The 22,030-nt window shown below is 40.8% G+C and overlaps 1 gene segment (V, D, J or C); it reads left to right on the top strand.

Moving 5' to 3' along the window:
- The window catches only part of LOC111534338, a 783,107-nt gene extending 769,892 nt beyond the window's left edge, over nt 1-13,215 (top strand). The window contains 2 exon segments of the V gene segment in view: nt 9,445-9,482; nt 12,685-13,215. Coding sequence covers nt 9,445-9,482; nt 12,685-13,007 — 361 coding nt within the window.
- Nucleotides 13,216-22,030: the final 8,815 nt, after the last annotated feature.

The raw sequence follows: 22,030 nt of genomic DNA, 5'->3' as shown, positions 1-22,030 counted from the left end.
AAAGAAAGAAAGAAAGAAAGAAAGAAAGAAAGAAAGAAAGAAAGAAAGAAAGAAAGAAAGAAAGAAAGAGGGAAAGAAAGAAAGAGGAAGGGGAAGGGAAGGAGGGAGGAAGGCAGGGAGGAAGGAAGGGAGGATCCTTTCTCTGGGAACTGTAGGTAACACTAAATCATCCGGGAACACAACAAGGAAAGAAGAAAGGAAAGGAAAGGGAAGGGAGAAGGGAGAAGGAAGGAAGGAAGGAAGGAAGGAAGGAAGGAAGGAAAAAGAACAGCAATTACTTTTGCAACAACCTAATATAAGCTTTTAATAGTTAAATATTCTGTTCCATGCATTGTTGCTGAATACCTTATAAACAACAGGGCATCCTATGACCTGAATTTCCCAAGTTATGAGTTGAGGGTTTGAACTAGTTTTAAAAAACAAGGAGGCCAGGTGCGCTGGCTCATGCCTGTAATTTCAGCACTTTAGGAGGCCGAGGTAGGTGGATCATGAGGTCAGGAGTTTGAGACCAGCCTTACCAACATAGTGAAATCCCGTCTCTACTAAAAATACAAAAATTAGCCAGGCATGGTGGTGCACACCTGTAATCTCAGCTACTTAGGAGTCTGAGACAGGAGAATGGCCTCTGGGAGGCAGAGGTTGCGGTGAGCCAAGATCACGGCATTGCACTCCAGCCTGGGTGACAGAGGGAGACTCCATCTCAAAAACAAAATTTAAAAAAAAAAAAAAAGGAATCTAGAACAAGACAGAAGTATATGTACTTTTATTTTCGTTCTGTGCTATCCGGTGCCTACTGCTATTTCTCTTCATATTTAACCTCCAACAGTGGCATTTTGCTCCCTCCAGACCACCTGATTGGAGCTTATGTGCTCTCACACAGTACCTCCAACCAGAGGGAGTCGAGTGCCACAGAAAGGCATAAAAATCACCAGTAATTTTGCATTTATTTTACCTTGTGCCTTGATACAGAGTGCTCAATAAATGCTCTTTGAATAATATTTAATGAATATGTGTATTTGGGATTGTATCATATTGCAGCTACCTGGATATATAATTTAATTAGAAATATAATAATTTTTGTGGCTCAATCAACAAATGACTTTTCTCTTTCTCTCTCTTTCTCTTTCTTCCCCTCTCGGTCTTTCTTCTCAGTTGATGTTGCTGGAGTTCAGTGTTGTGCAGATGGCAGTGACAAAGGCCATGGGCACATGAGATATAATAAAAGGTCCCTGAAGAAGGTGGAGAACCAGACATCTTATGAAATTTTCCAGAGTGGGTACTGGATCTCTCCTGTCTAGCACCATGCTGGCCTCAGCCCAACGGGAATTTCCTTCCAGAGACAGAAGACAGTGACTGAGGTGGGGAGACAGATCGTAACACTGAGACTTACGTGGGGACATCAAACAGAAAAAAGGTGGAAAAAACAGAAAATTCTTTCTTCTGGACAGTCCTCTCTGTTCTAACTTTAACAAAATTCTCCCCCCAGTGGATGCTAGTGCACAACCCTATACATGCTATGTTTTTTCCTATACATACCTACCTATGATAAAATGTATTAATTAGTCACAGTAAGAGAGTAACAACAATAACTAGTAATAAAATAGAAGAATTCAGTAAAATAAGAGTTACTTGAGCACAAACACTAGGATATCATGACAGTCAATCTGATGACCAAGAGGGCTACTAAGCATCTAAATAGGAGACAGCATGGAGATGCTGGACAAAGGGATGATTCAGTCCCAGGCTGGTATGGAGCGGAAGGGCATGAGATTTCATCACACTACCAAGGCACACAATTTAAAATGGGTACATTCTTATTTCTAGAATTTTCTATCTAATATTTTCAGACTACAGTTGCCTACAAGTAACTGAAACCCCAGAAAGTAAAACTGTGGATAAGGATGTACTACTGTACATCCTCCTTTGAACCAGCCTTATCATTTGCTAGTATATACATATATACCTACATACATACATATACACATACATGCACACACCTATATGTGTATGTACACACACACACACACACCCATCTACTAATGTTGGAATAACTTTGCTAAATAAGATGCACAACTTGTTAATGTCCTACAGAGCAATAAAACCATAAGCATTGGGGTTAGCTTTTCTACTAGATAAAAATCCATTATCATTTTCATAAAGTTTTCTTTACATTAACATCTAACTTTTTGCAATCTAGTTTTTAATCAATCATAAATAGAAAGCAAATGAACTGTTTCTCTAGTGAATCAAACGTCCTCAAAAAGACACAAAGTCATCTTTTTGCTTTATTTTTATTTTTACATAGATTATTTAAAGTTTCAAATAACTTAACATTCACGGTAGTTTGTGATTGTGTATTTTGGCTTCGTCCTTCAAACTTATTTTGTATTTGATGTATCATGCTTGCCTCAATTTTTTATTCACTTCTCCTGAATTCTGCTGGGTTGGTTTATTATTTTTGTCTATTTCTTTTCCTTCTAGTGGTTCGGGAGGGTTTTTTTAATCCCATTACTGTTGAATGCCTGTTAACTTGGCCCCTTTTTCTTTCAATCTCTATTCCCACGGCCTGAAGCATGAGGGTCAAGCTGTCCGTAATCAGCAGAGAGACGACCCAGGTGTTATTCCACTCTCCACTGCCCACCTATACCATTCCCAGCCCCTGATAGCTCTGAAGTATGGCTTTTCTGGGGCTCTGTGGGGAAAACTAGAACTGGCTGCTTCAAGGACTCCTCCTGTTTTTGCAAGAGAAAAAAACGTTTCTAGATTCCAGTTTCTCTATGAATTCAATGACATGGTTTAAATATCTGTAGTGTTCTTCAAAGGTTTTTCTTCTAATAGGACCTCTTATGATTCTCCAACCATGAAATAAATTCATTATCATTTTTATATTTCTTCTGTCATTGCAAAGGGGGTTTTGAAAGAGTGGAGGATACACTAACGAACTCAAAAATCCACATTATTCCTTGTTTCCATCTGTTGCTTATTTTTTGTTTCCGTTGGCCTGTCCGCCTCCTATCCTCCCTCTTGGACTTGGAACTCTAGCCTCGGCCAGTATAAGGAAAAGAAAGAGAGATCAGACTGTTACTGTGTCTATGTAGAAAAGGAAGACACAAGAAACTCCATTTTGATCTGTAGGCTGAACAATTGTTTTGCCTTGAGATGCTGTTAATCTGTAACTTTAGCCCCAACCTTGTGCTCACTGAAACATGTGTTGTATGGAATCAAGGTTTAAGGGATCTAGAGTTGTGCGGGATGTGCCTTGTTAACAATATGTTTACAGGCAGGACGGGCAAGACCTGACCGTCCCCCAGCCCGACACCCACGAAGGGTCTGTGCTGAGGAGGATTAGTAAAAGAGGAAGGCCTCTTGTGGTTGAGATAAGAGAAAGGCCTCTGTCTCCCACATGCCCCTGGGAATAGAATGTCTTGGTGTAAAACCCAATTGTACATTCGTTCTGAGATAGGAGAAAACCGCTCTATGGCTGGAGGTGAGATATGCTGGCAGCAATGTTGTTCTGTTATTCTTTACTACACTGAGATGTTTGGGTGAGAGAAGCATAAATCTGGTCTACATGCACATCCAGGCATAGTACCTTCCCTTGAACTTATTTGTGACACAGATTCCTTTGCTCACGTGTTTTCTTGCTGACTTTCTCCCCACTATCATCCTGTTCTCCTGCCGCATTCCTCTTGCTGAGACAGTGAAAATAGTAATCAATAAATACTGAAGGAACTCAGACACCGGTGCCGGTGTGGGTCCTCCGTATGCTGAGCGCCGGTCCCCGGGGCCCACTGTTCTTTCTCTATACTTTGTCTGTGTCTTATGTCTTTTCTCAGTCTCTCATCCCACCAGACGAGAAATACCCGCAGGTGTCGAGGGGCTGGCCACCCCTTCAAGCCAGGACTATCAGGACATTTGAGTGTCTGAAAAACCAAGCCCAAACTCATCAGTTTAACAACTGCATCCAGAGCCAGCCTGACCATAATAGTTGCCTATGATGAGTTTCTATGCCTTAATATGAGAAGAGAACATAGGGGCTGGGTGCCAAGTAGGTAGACAGGGAGGGCAGGGAACTCTAAGACAGAGCTTGAGGGGCTCATTCCTCTTGCAAAATGAAACAAAAACCACAGCACTGAATATGTAAATCTCTGTGGCTGAACCCCTTCTAGGATAATAAGCCCTGACACAATTGCTTCTATCTTCTCTTTCTCTCAAGGAAGTCAAAAAAACACCTGCAGCCCTACTGTCCCCTTGGAAACAAGATGAACATCTACATTTTCTAGAGTGGGACCAGAATATCTGTTCATATTTATGTTCCATGCATTTGCACATGGCCGGACGAAGGACTTCACTTCTGCCAGCACATCTGTCTTCAGAATGAGAGGGAACAGACACAACCTGGAAGCAGCAAAGAAGCAGCTCTTTCTCAAGCAACCTCCTCTGTCTCCCTCCTTCCTGGCTAATGGGGCAGCCTTGATCCTTGGAAATCCAGGACAGACATCCACTCATGACAAACTAGCTGGAAGAATGACAACCAATCAAGTTCTAAGCACCACTGGATGTGAACCACAGAATTTACCCCTCTCCTTGTGGAATATTAGCTTACGTCTGACAAAAAATGTAAAAATGAGAGAGTTACAATCTTGAGGAGTCAAGCTAAAGCAAAAAGAATCACCTACTCTGGATTTCAGCGCGACTGCTGAGCTCAAATATATACAAAGAGAGAAAGAACCACAAACTTGAAGATGGATATCGGCTACAGACTTTCCTGAGTCAGGTAGGGAAACTACCATCCCTTAAACCTTGCAAAAGGCAAACTTATGCCATTGTGTCCCCTGACGTACCGGGTGATGTACTGTATGTTACTGATGTGAGGGGAACTTCCTAAATTAGCTAGAAAATTATGCCAAATAAAAAGCAAAAATGATAATTCTTGAAATGTTACACCTGAGGAACATTGCTAAACTAATTTATCAGTAGTTTTCAGGATGATTTATAGATGTGCACTGAAGTGTGTGCTTGTGCTTTCTGTCTCCTCTCTCTCTCTCTCTCTCTTTCTCTCCTTGCCTCCCTCCCTCCCTGCCTTTCCTTCCTCTCCCCTCCACAGCAGTTTATTTTTTTTTCTGATGATCTAACTTTGCTGAGGGTTCAATGTAATGCAGCTTCAGTGATGAGTTAGTTGGAATGTTCCCCAAGAAATTCTATTTCCAGCAGTCTTATACATGAAATCCAAGAACCTCTCAGACTATCTTACTGACACTTTGCCTTTCCTCAACAAATCAATCTTATCAATGTCCATCATGGATATTTTGTAGAATGGTAGATCCTGGCAGAGTCTCACAGATGCTTCTGAGATATCATTTGCTTTCAAAAAATGAACCACACACATCCTAGGGATCTCAGCCACTTTCCATGATTCATTGTATGTTATAGCAAACATTACAACAATCATTCCTATAGATCACCACTGCATGTGATCAATAAAATAGTTTTGCCACAATGGTACTTATGCTAATCGTCTTTTATTGGTTACAAATTCTGCTTTACAATAGTTATTCAGTTGCACTGTTCATATTAGATTTCCAATTAGTTCACTTAGAAACATGAGTCCCTTGAACAGCTCAGTCATCTTTTCCATTCCCATTTCTATCCCCTACATCTCTTTCATTTGCAGAAGACTATCTCCTACACTGAAACAGGAAAGCTTTTACCTCTTTGGCATGCTTGATTTAAAGATTATAGAAAAGTATTTGACAAAGAAAACTCACTCATGTGTGTACATATCATTTAAAAATTTATGTTTACGCATTGCACAGGAATATTGAGAATGCTACTAGGCAATATCAGAGTTTACTTTTTTTTCAAAATTAGTACAGTTTTATTATTTCTAAAAACTGTAAAATGAACATATTCACACAACCATACAGAAAAGTAGGAAGAGAAAGTGTCGTTGTTCCTCCTCTGCAATCCCAGGAGATAACTACCAAGCACAATTTATGTGTCCTTTAAAAATCAGCCCATATTTATATATATATATAATCAATTTAGATGGGATCATGATATCTCACCACACATACTCTTCAGTGACCTGTATTTTCACAAACACCTTCCACATAACTATATAGAAGCCTACATCTTCCTCTTATTTTCTGGCTTTGTGCTACATTGTAAAGCTCTAATAGGAGTTTAATTAAACTCCTATTAATGAGGATTTCAGTTATTTTTCACTTTTTAAACAGTATTTCCATGCGTAGTCTTATATATAAGTCTGGACACGCTTATCCCAGTCTAAGGAGCTCCTTTTACCTTTCCCAATCCCAGCACTCCCTGTCATGCTTGCAGCTTCCGTTAGGTGACTTTACTCCTGGAGCATAATCTGTGTATAGTTCAGTTAAGTACATGGGTTCTGAGTTTAGGTCACAGCTCTGCCACTTACTGCCATATGCCAGTTCCTTGACCTCTCTGCCCTCAAGTTTTTGCACCTACAAAATAGGGGTAGTTCATAGAGTCTTGGGAATAATTAAATGTGATGATCCATGTACAATGTCTGGCACTTAAGTAAGTGCTCAATAAATGTCACCCTTTATGACTGGTATTGCTTGTATGTCTGCAGAGAAAATCATTTTATGTCCCCTTTAAAAAAGGACTGTGCCCTTGGTCAGCTACTTTGCACATTTAAATTTCACTTGCCAATGTTAACTCTCCACCTCTATCTTGATCCCTCTCATTCCTCATCTTCTGGTGAGACCAACTGCTGATTCGGCTATTCAAGGCAACTAGCAAAGCTGCCAGTGACAGAATCAAATAAACCTACCCTTAATCTTTAGAATTATAGTTATGTTTTGCGTTGTAAAAGTTACTATTGTGGTAGTCAGTATTAGTCTCTGGTCTATGATAGCATCTCTGATCTATTATTGATTTTCAAATGTGTAATTTTTTTCTTTATTCTGAAAATGTTTGTTAATCATTTACTAAGTAAAGATACTGGACTGAGCCTCCCAAATACAGGACAAATAAAACATCAAACAACTTACAATTTAGAAGGGTAGAAGAGAATCTGAAAGCAGGTAAAAATAATCAGGCACTCGGCCAGGCACGGTGGCTCACACCTGTAATCCCAGCACTTTGGGAGGCTGAGATGGGCGGATGACAAGGTCAGGAGATCGAGACCATCCTGGCTAACGCGGTGAACCCTGTCTCTACTAAAAAAATACAAAAAAATCAGCCGGGCATGGTGGCGGGCAGGGTGGCAGGTGCCTGTAGTCCCAGCTACTGGGGAGGCTGAGACAGGAGAATGGCGTGAACCCGGGAGGTGGAGCTTGCAGTGAACCAAGATCGTGCCACTGCACTCCAGCCTGGGCGAGAGAGCGAGACTCCGTCTCAAAAAAATAAATAAATAAATAATAAAAAATAAATAGGCACTCTAGGCCCAGTGACCTGTCTCTGTACTCTGTAAATTCAGGTCACCTGCTCAGGGATAATCTGAGAGAAAGACTCTCTTCAGTTGAATCTTGAAAGACAATTCGCAGTTCACAAGCTAATCCAAGTGGACAAAGGTGTTCCCAAGCAGAGGGAGTGCAAAAGCTGGAGGCCATAGAAAAACTGTAAGGAGTGTTGGGAGGTGGGAGTAATGTATGGAAGGGGTGGAGATGGAAGGTTAAGAGAGATACAAGACTGCAAAAATGGAGCTGGACTCAAAAGAAAACACTGCAAAGATCTTCAGTGTTGTTGATGAGATTTCTGTGGAAACACTATGGAACACTGTGACTCCATGGCAGCTCCAAAGATGGCATGCACCTGGTCCAGCTCAGTAAGAGCTGAGCTCTACCTGTGCTGTGACAACAGACACACCAACCAAGTAAAGTCTACTTTTCTACTCTGTTAATCTTCACTTTGGTTTCGTACACAATCCGTAGCTACATTTCAAAATGTACTTCAAAGTTATGAGCCTTAATTTGATATACATTTAATCTACCTTTTTAAAAATAACATTGCAGCAAAGGAGAAGTTAAAATAGTAAGACAGCCTGTAATTATTACTCACTGAGAAGCTGATGATTTCCATAATTACACTAAATGAAGTTTATCCTTTGCAAAAGCCCCCCAGCCCACCCCAAAAGAAAGTACAAAAAAAAAAACTGACCATTTTTTTCATTGCTTGTTTTTATTTGTAAGTTACATTCAGTCTATTTTCTAAAAAATAAATAAATAATAAGCAGCCCAGATGTGGCAAGTTGCTAAAGAAAGGAACAATCAGGCCGTAGAAATAAATATATTCTCTTCTTGGATTTTAGATCTCACCTAAGAAAATAAACATATGCTACGTCAGAGAAGCCTCAGGGCTTCCACACCTGCTTGAAAAGGGAGTTGAGCTTCAGCAGCTCTGTTCCCCTTTGGTGAGAAGGGTTTTTGTAGAGCAAGACAATGGAGAGCTCTCACTGTGGTGGACGTTCGGCCAAGGGACCAAGCTGGAAATCAAACGTGAGTAGAATTTAAACTTTGCTTCCTCGTTGTCTGTGTCTTCTGTTCCCTGTGTCTATGAAGTGATCTATAAGCTGACTCTGCAATCAGACTCTGACATCCTTCAGGGAAAATATAAAGATAAGTCTGTAGTCAAACTCGAGAATTGAGCGTACATTTTCTTTGAAAAGCAAGCAAGATTCAGTCATTGGGTAAGAATAACTTGCCTAAGCAATAGCTTCAGAAATGTCCTGGGGAACATAACATGTTCTGGACAGAGCCTTGGTCAATTGTCAGAAAGGGAGTTTTTGTATAAGAGGGAGGTTAAGAGGAACCATTGTGTGTACAGTTTTGGCGAGGGGACCAAGGTGGAGATTAAACGTAAGTACTTTTTTCCACTGATTCTTCACTATTTCTGTCTAATTAGTTTACTTTGTGTTCCTTTGTGTGGATTTTCATTAGTTGGATGTCAGGGAACTAACAAACTTCATTCCCAGGCTAGGTACAGAGGAGGGGAAATTGTTCCACAGCAGGCTAGCTTGTGGCTAACTTTTAAGATTTCTAAATCAAAATAACTTCATTGGGGGAAGGAGGCTTGCTGACCTTTCAGGAAGGTTTCTGTAAAGGGAGAAGTTAGGACGAATCACTGTGATTCACTTTCGGCCCCGGGACCAAAGTGGATATCAAACGTAAGTACATCTGTCTCAATGATTCGTGAGATTTTGGTGCCATTGTATCATTTGTGCAAGTTTTGTGATATTTTGGTTAAACAAACCTGGTGACCCAGAAGTAAACAGCAGGACACCAGAAAATCAACTTAAAAAGCTGAGCAAATAGACAAATCATTGGGTTTGGGAGGAGAATAGGATTCATGGGGGAAATGGGAAAGAAATAGCTAGATTTTTCTCTGAACAATCAGCCTATCTCATATGATGGGCTTCGAGGGAGGTTTTTGTTGAGGGAAAGGGTAAGATCCCTCACTGTGGCTCACTTTCGGTGGAGGGACCAAGGTGGAGATCAAACGTAAGTGCACTTTTGTAATGCTTTTTCTTATAAGGTTGTAAATTTGGGGAATTTTTATGTTTAAGATATTAGCTCAGGTCAATTCCAAAGAGTACTAGATTCTTTCAAAAAGTCAGATAAATAAGGGACCGAAAATTAGTTCATCTTAAGGAACAGCCAAGCGCTTGCCAGTTGAGTGAGGCATCTAAACTGCAAGATTTTCTCTGCATCAGTCAGGCTAGTGATATTAACAGCGAAAAGAGATTTTTGTTAAGGGGAAAGTAATTAAGTTAATACTGTGGATCACCTTTGGCCAAGGGACACGACTGGAGATTAAACGTAAGTAATTTTTCACTATTGCCTTCTGAAATTTGGGTCTGATTGCCAGTATTGACTTTTAGAGGCTTAAATAGGAGTTTTGTAAAGATGGGTAAATTAGGGCATTTAAGATATACCATGGGTTGCAAAAGTTAAACTCAGCTTCAAAAATGGATTTGGAGACAAAAAAATTAAATTGTTCTAAATTGAATGACACAAAGTAAAAAAAAAAAAAAAAAAAAAAGTGTAACTAAAAAGGAATTCTTGTATTTCTAAGGAGCAAAAGTAAATTTATTTTTGTTCCCTCTTGCCAAATATTGTATTGGCTGTTGCTGATTATGCATGATACAGAGAAGTGGAAAAACATAGTTTTTAGTCTTTCTCCCTTTTGTTTGATAAATTACCTTTTCAGACAACTGTAAAAATCAACAGCATGCCCTAAAAAAATCAGGAAAAAGTGACATGTACCTATTTGCTATGTAGAAGAGGCAGCTTACTTGAAAATCCACAGCAATGTTGTTTTCAGAGTCTATAATAAGCAATAAACTCAAAAAGACACATTCTGTAGGAATAAGGGCTTCACAGATAGAGCTCATTTTTAAAAAATCCAATTTGTACATTAGACTAAACATGAAATTATCTCTTATTGCAATGGTGGAAAGGTGGTTATTCCCAAAAGCTCAATCTCAAAGATATGTGTTTAAATGAAAAAAAGTAAATAATTGCATTTTTTAATGACCATGGGTCTATGAAAAAATAGGAAATATTTTTAAGAGTATGTTCTTTTATTACTCTCTGTTATTACTTGTCTACATTTTTAATCCGCCAAGAAGTCCGTGGCACCGCGAGCTGTAGACAGAGCCACGGTCTTTCTTGATTGAGCGGGTTTGGTGGCCTTGCCACCGCCCTCTTGGGGCAGCCGCCTTGCCGCTAGCGGCCATGGCCACCCCGCGTCTGCCCAATTAATGCTGCGGTAGCCAGATTTCCTGATGCACAGTGATACAAATAATGCCATTAACGGAAAGAGAACAGAAACGTAACCGGCACAGAGCTGGGAAAACCAGGGAGAAGACTGATTTATTAGAGATTTCAGAAATAAAATTCACATTCATTGCGATATCTCATTAGTGAAAATTTCCATTGGGGATTGTAAAGAATTTAAAGCTTTTTTTTTTTTTTTCAGTGCTATTTAATTATTTCAATATCCTCTCATCAAATGTATTTCAATAACAAAAGCTCAATCAAAAAGAAAGAAATATGTAATTCTTTCAGAGTAAAAATCACACCCGTAACTTGGCCACTGAGGGCTTGATCAATTCACTTTGAATTTGACATTAAATACCATTAAGGAATATTAACTGATTTAAAAATAAGATATATTCGTGACCGTGTTTCTAATTTTCAAAATTGTAGCTGCCGGTGTGTGATTACATTTCAGTTGTACAAAGTATCTAAACCTATAGCAATGTGATTAATAAAAACTTAAACATATTTTCCAGTACCTTAATTCTGTGATAGGAAAATTTTAATCTGAGTATTTTAATTTCATACCTCTAAAATGGTTTAACGATTTGTCATTGTGTTGCTGTTGTTTACCCCAGTTGACTTCAAAAGTGATATTTAAGGAGGATTATTTTGGTCGGCAGCAACTTGATAGGACTATTTTAGGGCCTTTTTAAAGCTCTATTAAAACTAACTTACAACGATTCAAAACTATCTAACTGTTTTAAACTATTTCAAAATGATTTTAGAGCCTTTTGAAAACTCTTTTAAACACTTTTTAAACTCTACTAAAAGTTAATAAGATATCTTGAAATAATTTTCATATCAAATACATTAATTGTTTAATGTTTAAATGTCAGATGAAAAAGGTAAAGCTATCAAGAATTCACCCGGATAGGACTATCTTCATAGCATGTTTTCCCTTGCTTATTTTCCAGTGATCACATTATTTTGCTACCATGGTTGTTTTATACAATTATCTGAAAAAAATTAGTAATGAAGGTTAAAAGAGAAGAAAATATTAAACATAAAAGGTTCAGTCTTTCATGGTGAACTACTTGGTTAACAGCGAATTTAGCTTTAAAAAAAAAAAAAAAAATCCTATTCCTGTTATCTGTTGACTTCTCCCGGCAAAAGATTCTTGTTTTTCATTTTAACTACTGCTCTCCCACCCGGCGGCTGGAAATCCCCAGAGGGGGATTTCCAAGAGGCCACCTGACAGTTGCTGAGGGTCAGAAGTGAAGCTAGCCACTTCCTCTTAAGCAGGTGGCCAAGATTACAGTTGACCTCTCCTGGTATGACTGAAAATTGCCGCATATGGTTACAGGCCTCGAGGCCTTTGGGAGGGCTTAGAGAGTTGCTGGAACAGTCAGAAGGTGGAGGGGCTGACACCACCCAGGCACAGAGGCAGGGCTCAGGGCCCATTCTGCAGGGAGGTGTTAGCCCAGCCCAGCCAAAGTAACCCCCAGGAGCCTGCTGCATAGTCCTGGAAGAGGCACAGCGGAAATAAAAGCAGACAGAGGCTTTTCTTGACTCAGCCGCTGCCTGGTCTTCTTCAGACCTGTTCTGAATTCTAAACTCTGAGGGGGTCAGATGACGTGGCCTCTCTTTGCCTAAAGCATTGAGTTTACTGCAAGGTCAGAAAAGCATGCAAAGGCCTCAGAACGGCTGCAAAGAGCTCCAGCAAAACAATTTGGAACTTTATTAAGGAATGGGGGGAAGCTACGAAGAAACTCAAACATCAAGTTTTTAAATATGCTTCTTGGCCTCCTTGCTATAATTATCTAGGATAAGCATGCTGTTTTCTGTCTGTCCCTAACATGCCCTGTGATTATCTGCAAGTAACACACCCAAGTGCAGAACTTTGTTACTTAAACACCATCCTGTTTGCTTCTTTCCTCAGGAGCTGTGGCTGCACCATCCGTCTTCATCTTCCCGCCATCTGATGAACAGGTGAAATCTGGAACTGTCTCTGTTGTGTGCCTGTTGAATAACTTCTATCCCAGAGAGGCCAGTGTAAAGTGGAAGTTGGATGGTGTCGTCCAAACGGGTAACTCCCAGGAGAGTGTCACAGAGCAGGACAGCAAGGACAACACCTACAGCCTCAGCAGCACCCTGACGCTGAGCAGCACAGAGTACCAGCAACACAAAGTCTATGCCTGCGAAGTCACCCATGAGGGACTGAGCTCGCCCCTCACCAAGAGCTTCAACAAGGGAGAGTGTTAGAGGGAGAAGTGCCCCAGGCCCCCTACTTGCTCCTCAGCCCCAGCCTCACCCCCTCCCATCCTTTGGCCTCTGGCCCGTTTCCCACAGGGGACCTACCCCTATTTCAGCCCTCGAGCTCATCTTTCACCTCCTCCTCCTCCTCCTCCTTGGCTTTAATTATGCTAATATTGGAGGATAATTAATAAATAAAGTGAATCTTTGCACCTGTGGTTTCTCTCTCCTTCCTCATTTAATAATTATTATCTGTTGTTTTACCAGCTACTCAATTTCTCCTATAAGGGACTAAATATGTAGTCGTCCTAAGGCGCATCAGCATTTATAAAAATCATGCTTCGTTCTATTTTACCCCCTCATCCTCTGCAAGACACTCCTCCCTCAAACCCACAAGCCTCCTGTCCTCACAGTCCCCTGGGCCGTGGTAGGAGAGACTTGCTTCCTTGTTTTCCCCTCCTCAGCAAGCCCTCATAGTCTTTTTTAAGGGTGGCAGTTCTTACAGTCACATATCCTTTGATCTAATTCAACCTACCCTGAGAATCTACCAAAGCAAATTTTTCAAAAGAAGAAACCTGCTATAAAGAGAATCATTCATTGCAACACGATATAAAATAACAACACAGTAAAAGCAACCTAAATGAACAAACAATAGGGAAATGTTTAAATTCATCATGGTACTTAGACTTAATGGAACGTCATGCCTTATTTACATTTTTAAACATGTACTGAGTGACTTTTGTCTGCCAATGGCCTTAGTACTTTCCACAACCTAATTTAATCCACACTATACTGTGAGGTTAAAAACATTCATTAAAATGTTGCAAAGGTTCTATAAAGCTGAGAGATAAATATATTCTATAACTCAGCAATCTCACTTCTAGATGACTGAGTGTCCCCACCCACCAAAAACTATGCAAGAATGTTCAAAGCAGTTTTATTTACAAAGCCAAAAATTGGAAATAGCCCGATTGTCCAACAATAGAATGAATCATTAAACTGTGGTATGTTTATATATTAGAATATCCAATAAGGAGAATTAACAAACTACAACTATACCTACTCACACAGACAAATCTCGTAAAAATAATGTTACATAAGAGAAACTCAGTGCAAAAGATATGTTTTGTACGTTTTCATCCACATAAAGTTCAAAACCAGGTAAAAATAAAATTATAAATTTGGATGGAAATTACTCTCAGCTGGGGGTGGGTGACGTAGTGCCTGGGAGAAGACAAGAAGGGGCTTCTGGGCTCTTGGTAATGTTCTGTTTCTCAGTGTGGGGTTGTGAGGTTATGGTCTGTGCACCGTTCTGTATACACATTATGCTTCAAAATAATTGCACATAAAGAACATCTTATACACAGTTAATAGATAGAAGAGGTGGAGAGGAATAAGTAATAAGTCAAGACCATACAGCTGGTAAGGGCGGGGCCTGGGATCAAATAGCTACCTGCCTAATCCTGCCCTCTTGACCCCTGAATGAGCCTGCCTTCCAGGGCTCAAGGTACTGGAGAAAACAGCAGGTCTGCTATTTTCCTGGCATCTCTGCCCTGTTTGTCTAGCTAGGAGCACACATACACAGAAATTAAATGAAACAGACCTTCAGCGAGGGGACAGAGGATAGAAGTATCCTTGCCCAGACACTGGAAACCCATGTATGAATGCTCACATCTTTGGGAAGTGGGAGGGGCACATGTAATACCAACTTTGACTCTTCCTCATTCTGTGGGGCACTCTGGCCCCACCCCTCTCAGCTACTCATCTATCCAACACACCTTTCTAAGCACCTCTCTCTGCCTACACTCTGAAGGGGGTTCAGGAATAACTAACACAGCACCCCTTCCCTCAACTGACTGACAATCCCCTTGTCCTGCTCTGTTTTTCTTTCCCGTCAGTGCTGGGACAGTGGGGAAGGACAGTCATGGAAAAACTCTATAAGGAAGCACCTTGCCCTTCTGCCTCTTGAGAATGTCGATGATTATCAAATCTTTCAAACTTTGGAAGTTGGAGTAGGGGTAAGAAAGACTCAGTAATGTCCCTTCTAATGACGTGAACTTGCTCACTCATCCCTGGGGGCCAAATTGAATAATCAAAGGCAGGCATAATCCAGTTATGAATTCAAACCTTCTTCTCAGAAGGCAACACTCTGAAGCGAGACCCAGCCATAACCTAAGCAAGTGAAGACAGGTGCTGCAGGTGGAATTGCATCCTTCAAAAAGGCATGCTCAACTCCTAGCTCTTGGTACCCATAAACATGACTTTATTTGGAAATAGGGTCTTTGCAGAGGTAGTCAAGTCAAAATTAGGTCATACTGAAATGTCTATGAGGATGTGGTGAAAATGAATCATTCATATATTGCTGGTGGGAATATAAAAGGGTATAGCTACTCTAGAAAATAGTTGTCGGTTTCTTGAAAAACTAAACAAAAGACACCTACCATATGATCCAGGAATTGTGCTCCTTGGGAATTTGCCCCCAGGAAATAAAAACTTATGTCCACACAGAAACCCATACAGAATTGTTCACAGCAGCTTTATTTGTTCTAGTCAAAGCTAGAAGGAGCCAATCCATCCCTCCATAGGCAACTAGTCTAACAAATTGTAATATATCCATACCATAGAATACTATGAGGCAATAAAAAGGAACGGAGTATTGATACAGAGAACAACTGGAGTGATTCTGAAGAACTTTCTATTGAGTGAAAAAAAACAATCTCAAAGGGTCATTTGAGAGTTTATGTAACATTGTTGAAGTGACAACATTATAGGGATAGAGGACAGATTCTGGTTGCCAGGGGTTAGGGTGGAGAAAGAAGAGTAGACGAGACTATAAAGGGAGATCTTCGTGATCATGGGATAATTCTGTATCTTGATTGCAGTGGTAGTTACAGACATCTAGACATGTAATAAAATGACATAGAGCTGTACACACTTATTTTATCAATGTCAAATTCTTGGTTTTAATATTGTACTGTAATTATGTAAGAAGTAACCATCAGGAGAAAATGGGTTCAGGGCACATCAGACCTCTGTGCTTTATATCCTGTCTTTGCTACTTTCTGTGAATCTATAACTATTTCCAAATAATTTTTAAAAAACTTTTTTTTATGCTGGATCCGAGTGGGCGCTAAATCCAATGACCGGTGTCCTTATAAAGACAAGGAGATTGGAGATGCAGGGACACAGAGGAAGAATACCACGTGACCAAGAATGCCTCTGGCAGAGACCAGAGGGATGCGGCTGAGAGCCAAAGAGCACCAAGGATTGCTGGGAGCCACCAGAAGCTGGGGAGGTGTGGAATGGTTTCTCCCTGACAGCCTCCAGAAGACACTAACTCTGCGTGTGCCTTGAATTCAGATTTCTGTCTCCGGACCTATGAGAGAACAAACTTCTGTTGTTTTACGGCTCTTAGTTCGTGGTACTTTGTTAGGGCAGAACCAAGAAACTACTACAATGGGGATGGCCGAGAAGAGAGCACACCTCCCAAGGAACTCCCGTCTACACTGATGAGCCAGACCCCAGCAAGGTTTCACCTCCCCAGGTGGCTGGCCTGGATTTCACTCACAGAAATCAGGCTCCACAGGTCTGAGAGTTACTCAAATCCAAAAAGTTCAGGTCAGTATGAGTTAAAAGCCAAATAGACAAGAGGTCTAGCCTGCTTCTCCTGAGATGTGGTATGCTTTTGGCTCTAAAAATGAACTTTGGAATGAGAATGCCCTTACTCTGACAGGTACAGGCTGTGTGGCCCTGAGCAAGTTTCTTTTTTTATTATTATTACACTTTAAGTTATATGGTACAAGTGCACAACATGCAAGTTTGTTACATATGTATACATGTGCCATGTTGGTGTGCTGCACCCGTTAACTCGTCATTTACATTAGGTATATCGCCTAATGCCATCCCTCCCGTTTCCCCCAACCCCACAACAAGTCCCCACCTTGTGTCCAAGTGTTCTCATTGTTCAATTCCCACCTATGAGTGAGAACATGTGGTGTTTGGTTTTCTATCCTTGTGATAGTTTGCTCAGAATGATGGATTCCAGCTTCATCCATGTCCCTGCAAAGAACATGAGCTCATTCTTTTTTGTGGCTGCATAGTATTCCATGGTGTATATGTGCCACATTTTCTTAATCTAGTCTATTATTGATGGACATTTGGGTTGGTTCCAAGTCTTTGCTATTGTGAGTAGTGCCACAATAAACATATGTGTGTGTGTGTCTTTATAGCAGCATGATTTATAATCTTTTGGGTATATTCCCAGTAATGGGATGGCTGGGTCAAGGGCCTGAGCAAGTTTCTTAATCTGCCTGGGCCTCCCTTTCTCACCTGTGAGGTGCAGATCATGATGGTAACGCCTGATAGGTAAAGAATTGTGAAGATTAAAAGAGAGAGCACGAGTAAAAAGCTCAGCACACTGTGGATTGTATGAAAAGCTCGGTGAGTGCCAGCTATTGAGTGAACACATGTGCTTTCATTGATCTTCAGGGTAGGCTACTCTTTGGCTCCAAAGCTCCCTGGGTCCCATGGTAGATCTAAGGCAGAAGCGAGACAAGAGAAAGAAAAGGAAAAGAGAAGAAATCAAAGAGGGAGGGAAAAAGAGAAGGGAGGAGAGAAAAAAAGTGAGAAAAATATGTCCTCAAAGGAAAACCAGGAAGGCCATCCCATGATATGCCCCATCTGTGGTAGGATGGGTATCCTTACTCCAGGTCAGAGATGGCAGCTTGGCACACCATGTGGCTCACCAAGCATGAAACAGTGGTCATTCTGAGGGAGAAGAGGCAGGCCCACACCCATGGCACAGAGCCTCACATCAACTGTGGGAGAGGAACGATGCCTGGACATGGGGGAAAACAGTGTATGGATGCCACGGAGACTAAGACACAGTAAGAAAAATGAAAACGTACTGATAGTTGGCAGTGGGGTTAGTATAACAATAAATGTTTAGTGTCACAAGATTGGGGCACTCCAAATGCTAACCACCACCTCCACTGACACTCTTATCAGTCACCTACACCATCCCAGGCAAGCTTGGGCACACAATTCCCCTTGTCCCTCCCTCACCCTGTCTGTGGGACAAGGAGCTTCACTGATCATTTCAAAGTCTTTTTCTGGCTCTCATGTCTATACATCAGAGTGGGGTCCTCTGTAGCTTCAAAACCGGACTATCGCTTTCTATTTTTAATTCTTTTTCCTATGAGAACAAGTTTTTAGAATTTGCCATGTTTCCTAGAGTTGGTGTTAATACCTTCACCCACAAGTCCCTGAGCAAGTCAATAAGTTATTATTGAGAAAATATTATTATTTTGGAGAAAAGAGAAATGGAGAAGAGAGGATGAGTAAGTGAATTTTAGAAGAACAATAAATGGAAGACAGAAAGAAATTGGGAAGGGCGGGGAGGAGGAGGTGAAGGAGGAGAAAGAGGAAGCAAAGGCTGACTGATGGAGGATAAGAAATGAAACAGAAAGAGAAAAGAGGAAGCCAGATCGATGTTTGTGTGTTTCTTTGTCTTTTCACACTGGACCTTGTTCCAGGTATTAACAATTCCAAGACTTAACTCTTCAGCTGTTTCCCTTCAACCTAATAGCTCTCTTTGTTCTTTCTTGAAACCTGCACCCCCAGTGAGCTCAAGTGCATGCCAGTTCCTTTCTTCTTCCCACAGAAAGTGCCCCTTGGGCTGGGTACCTGTGCTGGTGAAGGGGAAGGAGGATTTTTTATAACAGTTATCAGGGTGGGATCTATCATTTTACTGAACTAAAGTGTCAACCAGAGCAGCCACTGGAGAACCCAAGCCTGAGTCACTAGAACTCAGGCCAGGGGCTCTGCAGCCCTTCCCTCACTCATGGAGCACAGGTGGGTGGCCACCAGGGATCAAGTCAGCCATTACCATGAGCATGGAGAAACATAGTGAATAAGTTATTGGGCTGCTTTCCCTACATCATCCTGTGCATATAATTGCCTAGGAAAATATGCTCACAAGTCATAATAGCAAGTTACTGCACTTTGGTTCTTCAGTTTTCTCATCTGAAAGGGAGTGGGGGTCTTACTTGTAAGATTGTTGTGAGGATTAAATGAAACAATTCACATAAAGTTCTAAGCATCAGGTCTAGTATATACTAAGGGATCTATAAATATTTGTTATCATTAGTAGTGGAAGGAGTAACTCAGTGAAATTTGGCTATTGTTTGATTTCCTCCTTGAACTTGTTCTTCAGTCATAACTCTTTCAGCCTCAGTGTACTTGAACCTTGAATTAACTCATATGTGTTCTAGACTTGATATCCAATATCCTGCCACTAGCCTCGCAGAGCTATTGAGCTCTGGAGATAAGGCCAGTCCATACTGGGATGGGCTATATATGTAAAAACACATCCAATTTTTTAATATTTTGTACGAAAAATACAGGTAAATTTTAATATTTCATACTGATTCCATGTTGAGATTACCCTGTATATATTGGAAGCAACCAAATTTATTATTAAAATTGATTTCACAGATTTCTTTTTACTTTTATAACATGGCTAGTGAAAATTTTTAAATTATATATGTGGATCACATTATAATGTTCTATATTTCCCACGTATTTCTATCAGGCAGTATTATCTAGATTGTTCTAAACTACTAAACGTACCCTTGAAAATGGTCCCAAGCACAAGAGAGTTTTGGATCTTGGCATTAAGCTGGCCCATGAAGAAATAAGATATAAGAAATAAGAGTTCCCTAGACTCACACCCAGCACCTCGGCAAGGATTAGAATAAATATTAATCAAAGGATTTTTCTGCTTCAACACCCCCACTCTTACTATTGTACAGATAAGAAAACTGACAGAGAAATTCTTGCTTCAGATTATCTGGCTCCTAGAAAACTGGGCTTGTATATCCTGACAGTTAGCTCACTATTAATTCCTTTTCACCACTCTCTCTTCTTTCAGTCAATTATTCTCCTGGAAATGCTCTCAATAATTTTCTTATAAATATACACATAGAAGTTATAACAACATAAGCCATAATTACATAATTGCCCAAGAATATGAATATACTAAAACTCAAATATTGATATGACATATTTTATACAGAGTGAGAAGGAGGTAGACCTAAAATATTTATAAATACTAATCTATTTGTATGATATGACATATGATGTAGGGAACTGGATGGAGGGAAGCCACTCCCATGCTCCCTCTCACAATGGCAGCAGTAGTGGAGGATATAGAACAGTACAAGATAAGATCCACAGTCCTTGCCATTAGTGCTCTGCCAATCTAACTGGACAGTCAAGCAATGGATAAGGAAGTTGAACTTGCCCCATGAAACAACAGCATCAGGCAGGAAAACAGTTTGGGGACATGGGAAACACTGACCAGTCATCTGTAGACCTCAATCACAATTTACTCTTTTTTTTTTTTTTTTCTTCAAGACAGAGTTTTGCTCTTGTTGCCCACATTGGAGTGCAATGGTGCAATCTCAGCTCACTGCAACCTCTGCCTCCCGGGTTCATGTGATTCTCCTGCCTCAGCCTCCTGAGTAGCTGGGATTACAGGCATGTGCCACTATGCCTGGTTAATTTTGTATTTTTAGTAAAGACAGGGTTTCACCATGTTCGTTGGGCTGGTCTCAAACTCCTGACCTCAGATGATCCGCCCACCTTGGCTTCCCAAAGTGCTGGGATTACAGGTGTGAGCCACCGCTTCAGGCCACACTTTCTTCTTTCACTCAGTAAGTATGTATTGAATGCCTGAAATGTGCCAGGTGCTGTCTTTGATGCTGAGGTTATCACACAGGTAAAACTCCCTGCCTTTGTGAAGCTTATAGTCTAGCTGGGGAGATAAATGATAAAGATTGATAAATTTTAAAATTTATTATTTTAGGTAATGATGGGGTAAAGAAAGCATTAAAGCAAGGGCAGGAATTGTTGGAGGAGGCTTATAAGTTTCGGCAGGGTCATCAGGAAAGGTGTCACTAAGAAGGTAGCATTCAGGTGAAGATTTAAATGAAGTAGGAAGTAAACCATGTGGATAAATAAGTAAGAACAGAGCAGGAACTGCAAATGAAAAGTCCCAAGGTGGGCATGTGCCCAGTCCCGAGGTGGGCATGTGCCCAGAGTGCTCACGACACAGGGTTATAAGGAGGGCAGGTCATGTCGTGTTTTGTGGGTCACAGGAAGCATTTCTTTTACTCTAAGTGAGCTGAGGCTGGTAGGCTTTGAGCAAAATAATAATATTGAGGCCAGGGACGGTGGCTCACGCCTGTAATCCCAGCACTTAGGGAGGATGAGGTGGGTGGAGTTTGAGACCAGCCTAGGCAACATGGGGAAACCCTTTCTCTACAAAAAATATTATACAAACAATTAGCCAGGTGTGGTGGCATGTGCCTGTAGTCCCAGCTACTTGGGAGTCTGAGATAGGGAGCCCAGGGAGGTGGAGGCTGCAGGGAGCCATGATCGTGCCACTGTACTGCAGCCTGGGAGATGGAGTGAGACCCTGTCTCAAAAATAAAAATAATACCCTCTGTAGAGCCCCTTATTTAGGGACTCTGTAGAGTCCCTTATTCCCCTTATAAGGAAACTTATTTCTTATATCTTATTTCTTCATGGGCCAGCTTAATGCCAAAAAAAAAAAAGTATCATTTGACATATATAAACAGGATTTCTCTAGGTAATCTGATGAGAATAACCCATCAGGGGTGGGATAGGAAGAAGTGTGGAAACCCCAGTTGGGAGCAAATTACATAATCCAAGCAGGTGATGAAGCTACTTTAAAAGTAGCCCTGTCAGGAAGCACTGCCAGTGTGGATGTGGGAAAGAAAGAAAATTGAAGGGGGAATCCAGGGTTTTCAGCCTGATGAATTGGAAGGATAGATTTGCCTTAACTAAAATGAAGAAGTCTATAGAATATAGGGATAAGTTTGGAAGCTCAACTTGAATTCACCTGGAATTCATTTTTGAGTATACGGTAAGGGTCAAGGTTCATTTTTTCCATGTGGATGTGCAGCTGTTCCAGCACTATTTTTTACTTTTATTTTTACTTTTTTTCA

This window comes from Piliocolobus tephrosceles, chromosome 15, assembly GCF_002776525.5.
Source record: "Piliocolobus tephrosceles isolate RC106 chromosome 15, ASM277652v3, whole genome shotgun sequence".
In the NCBI taxonomy this organism is placed as follows: Eukaryota; Metazoa; Chordata; class Mammalia; order Primates; family Cercopithecidae; genus Piliocolobus; species Piliocolobus tephrosceles.
This window is presented reverse-complemented; position numbering and strand designations above follow the sequence as displayed.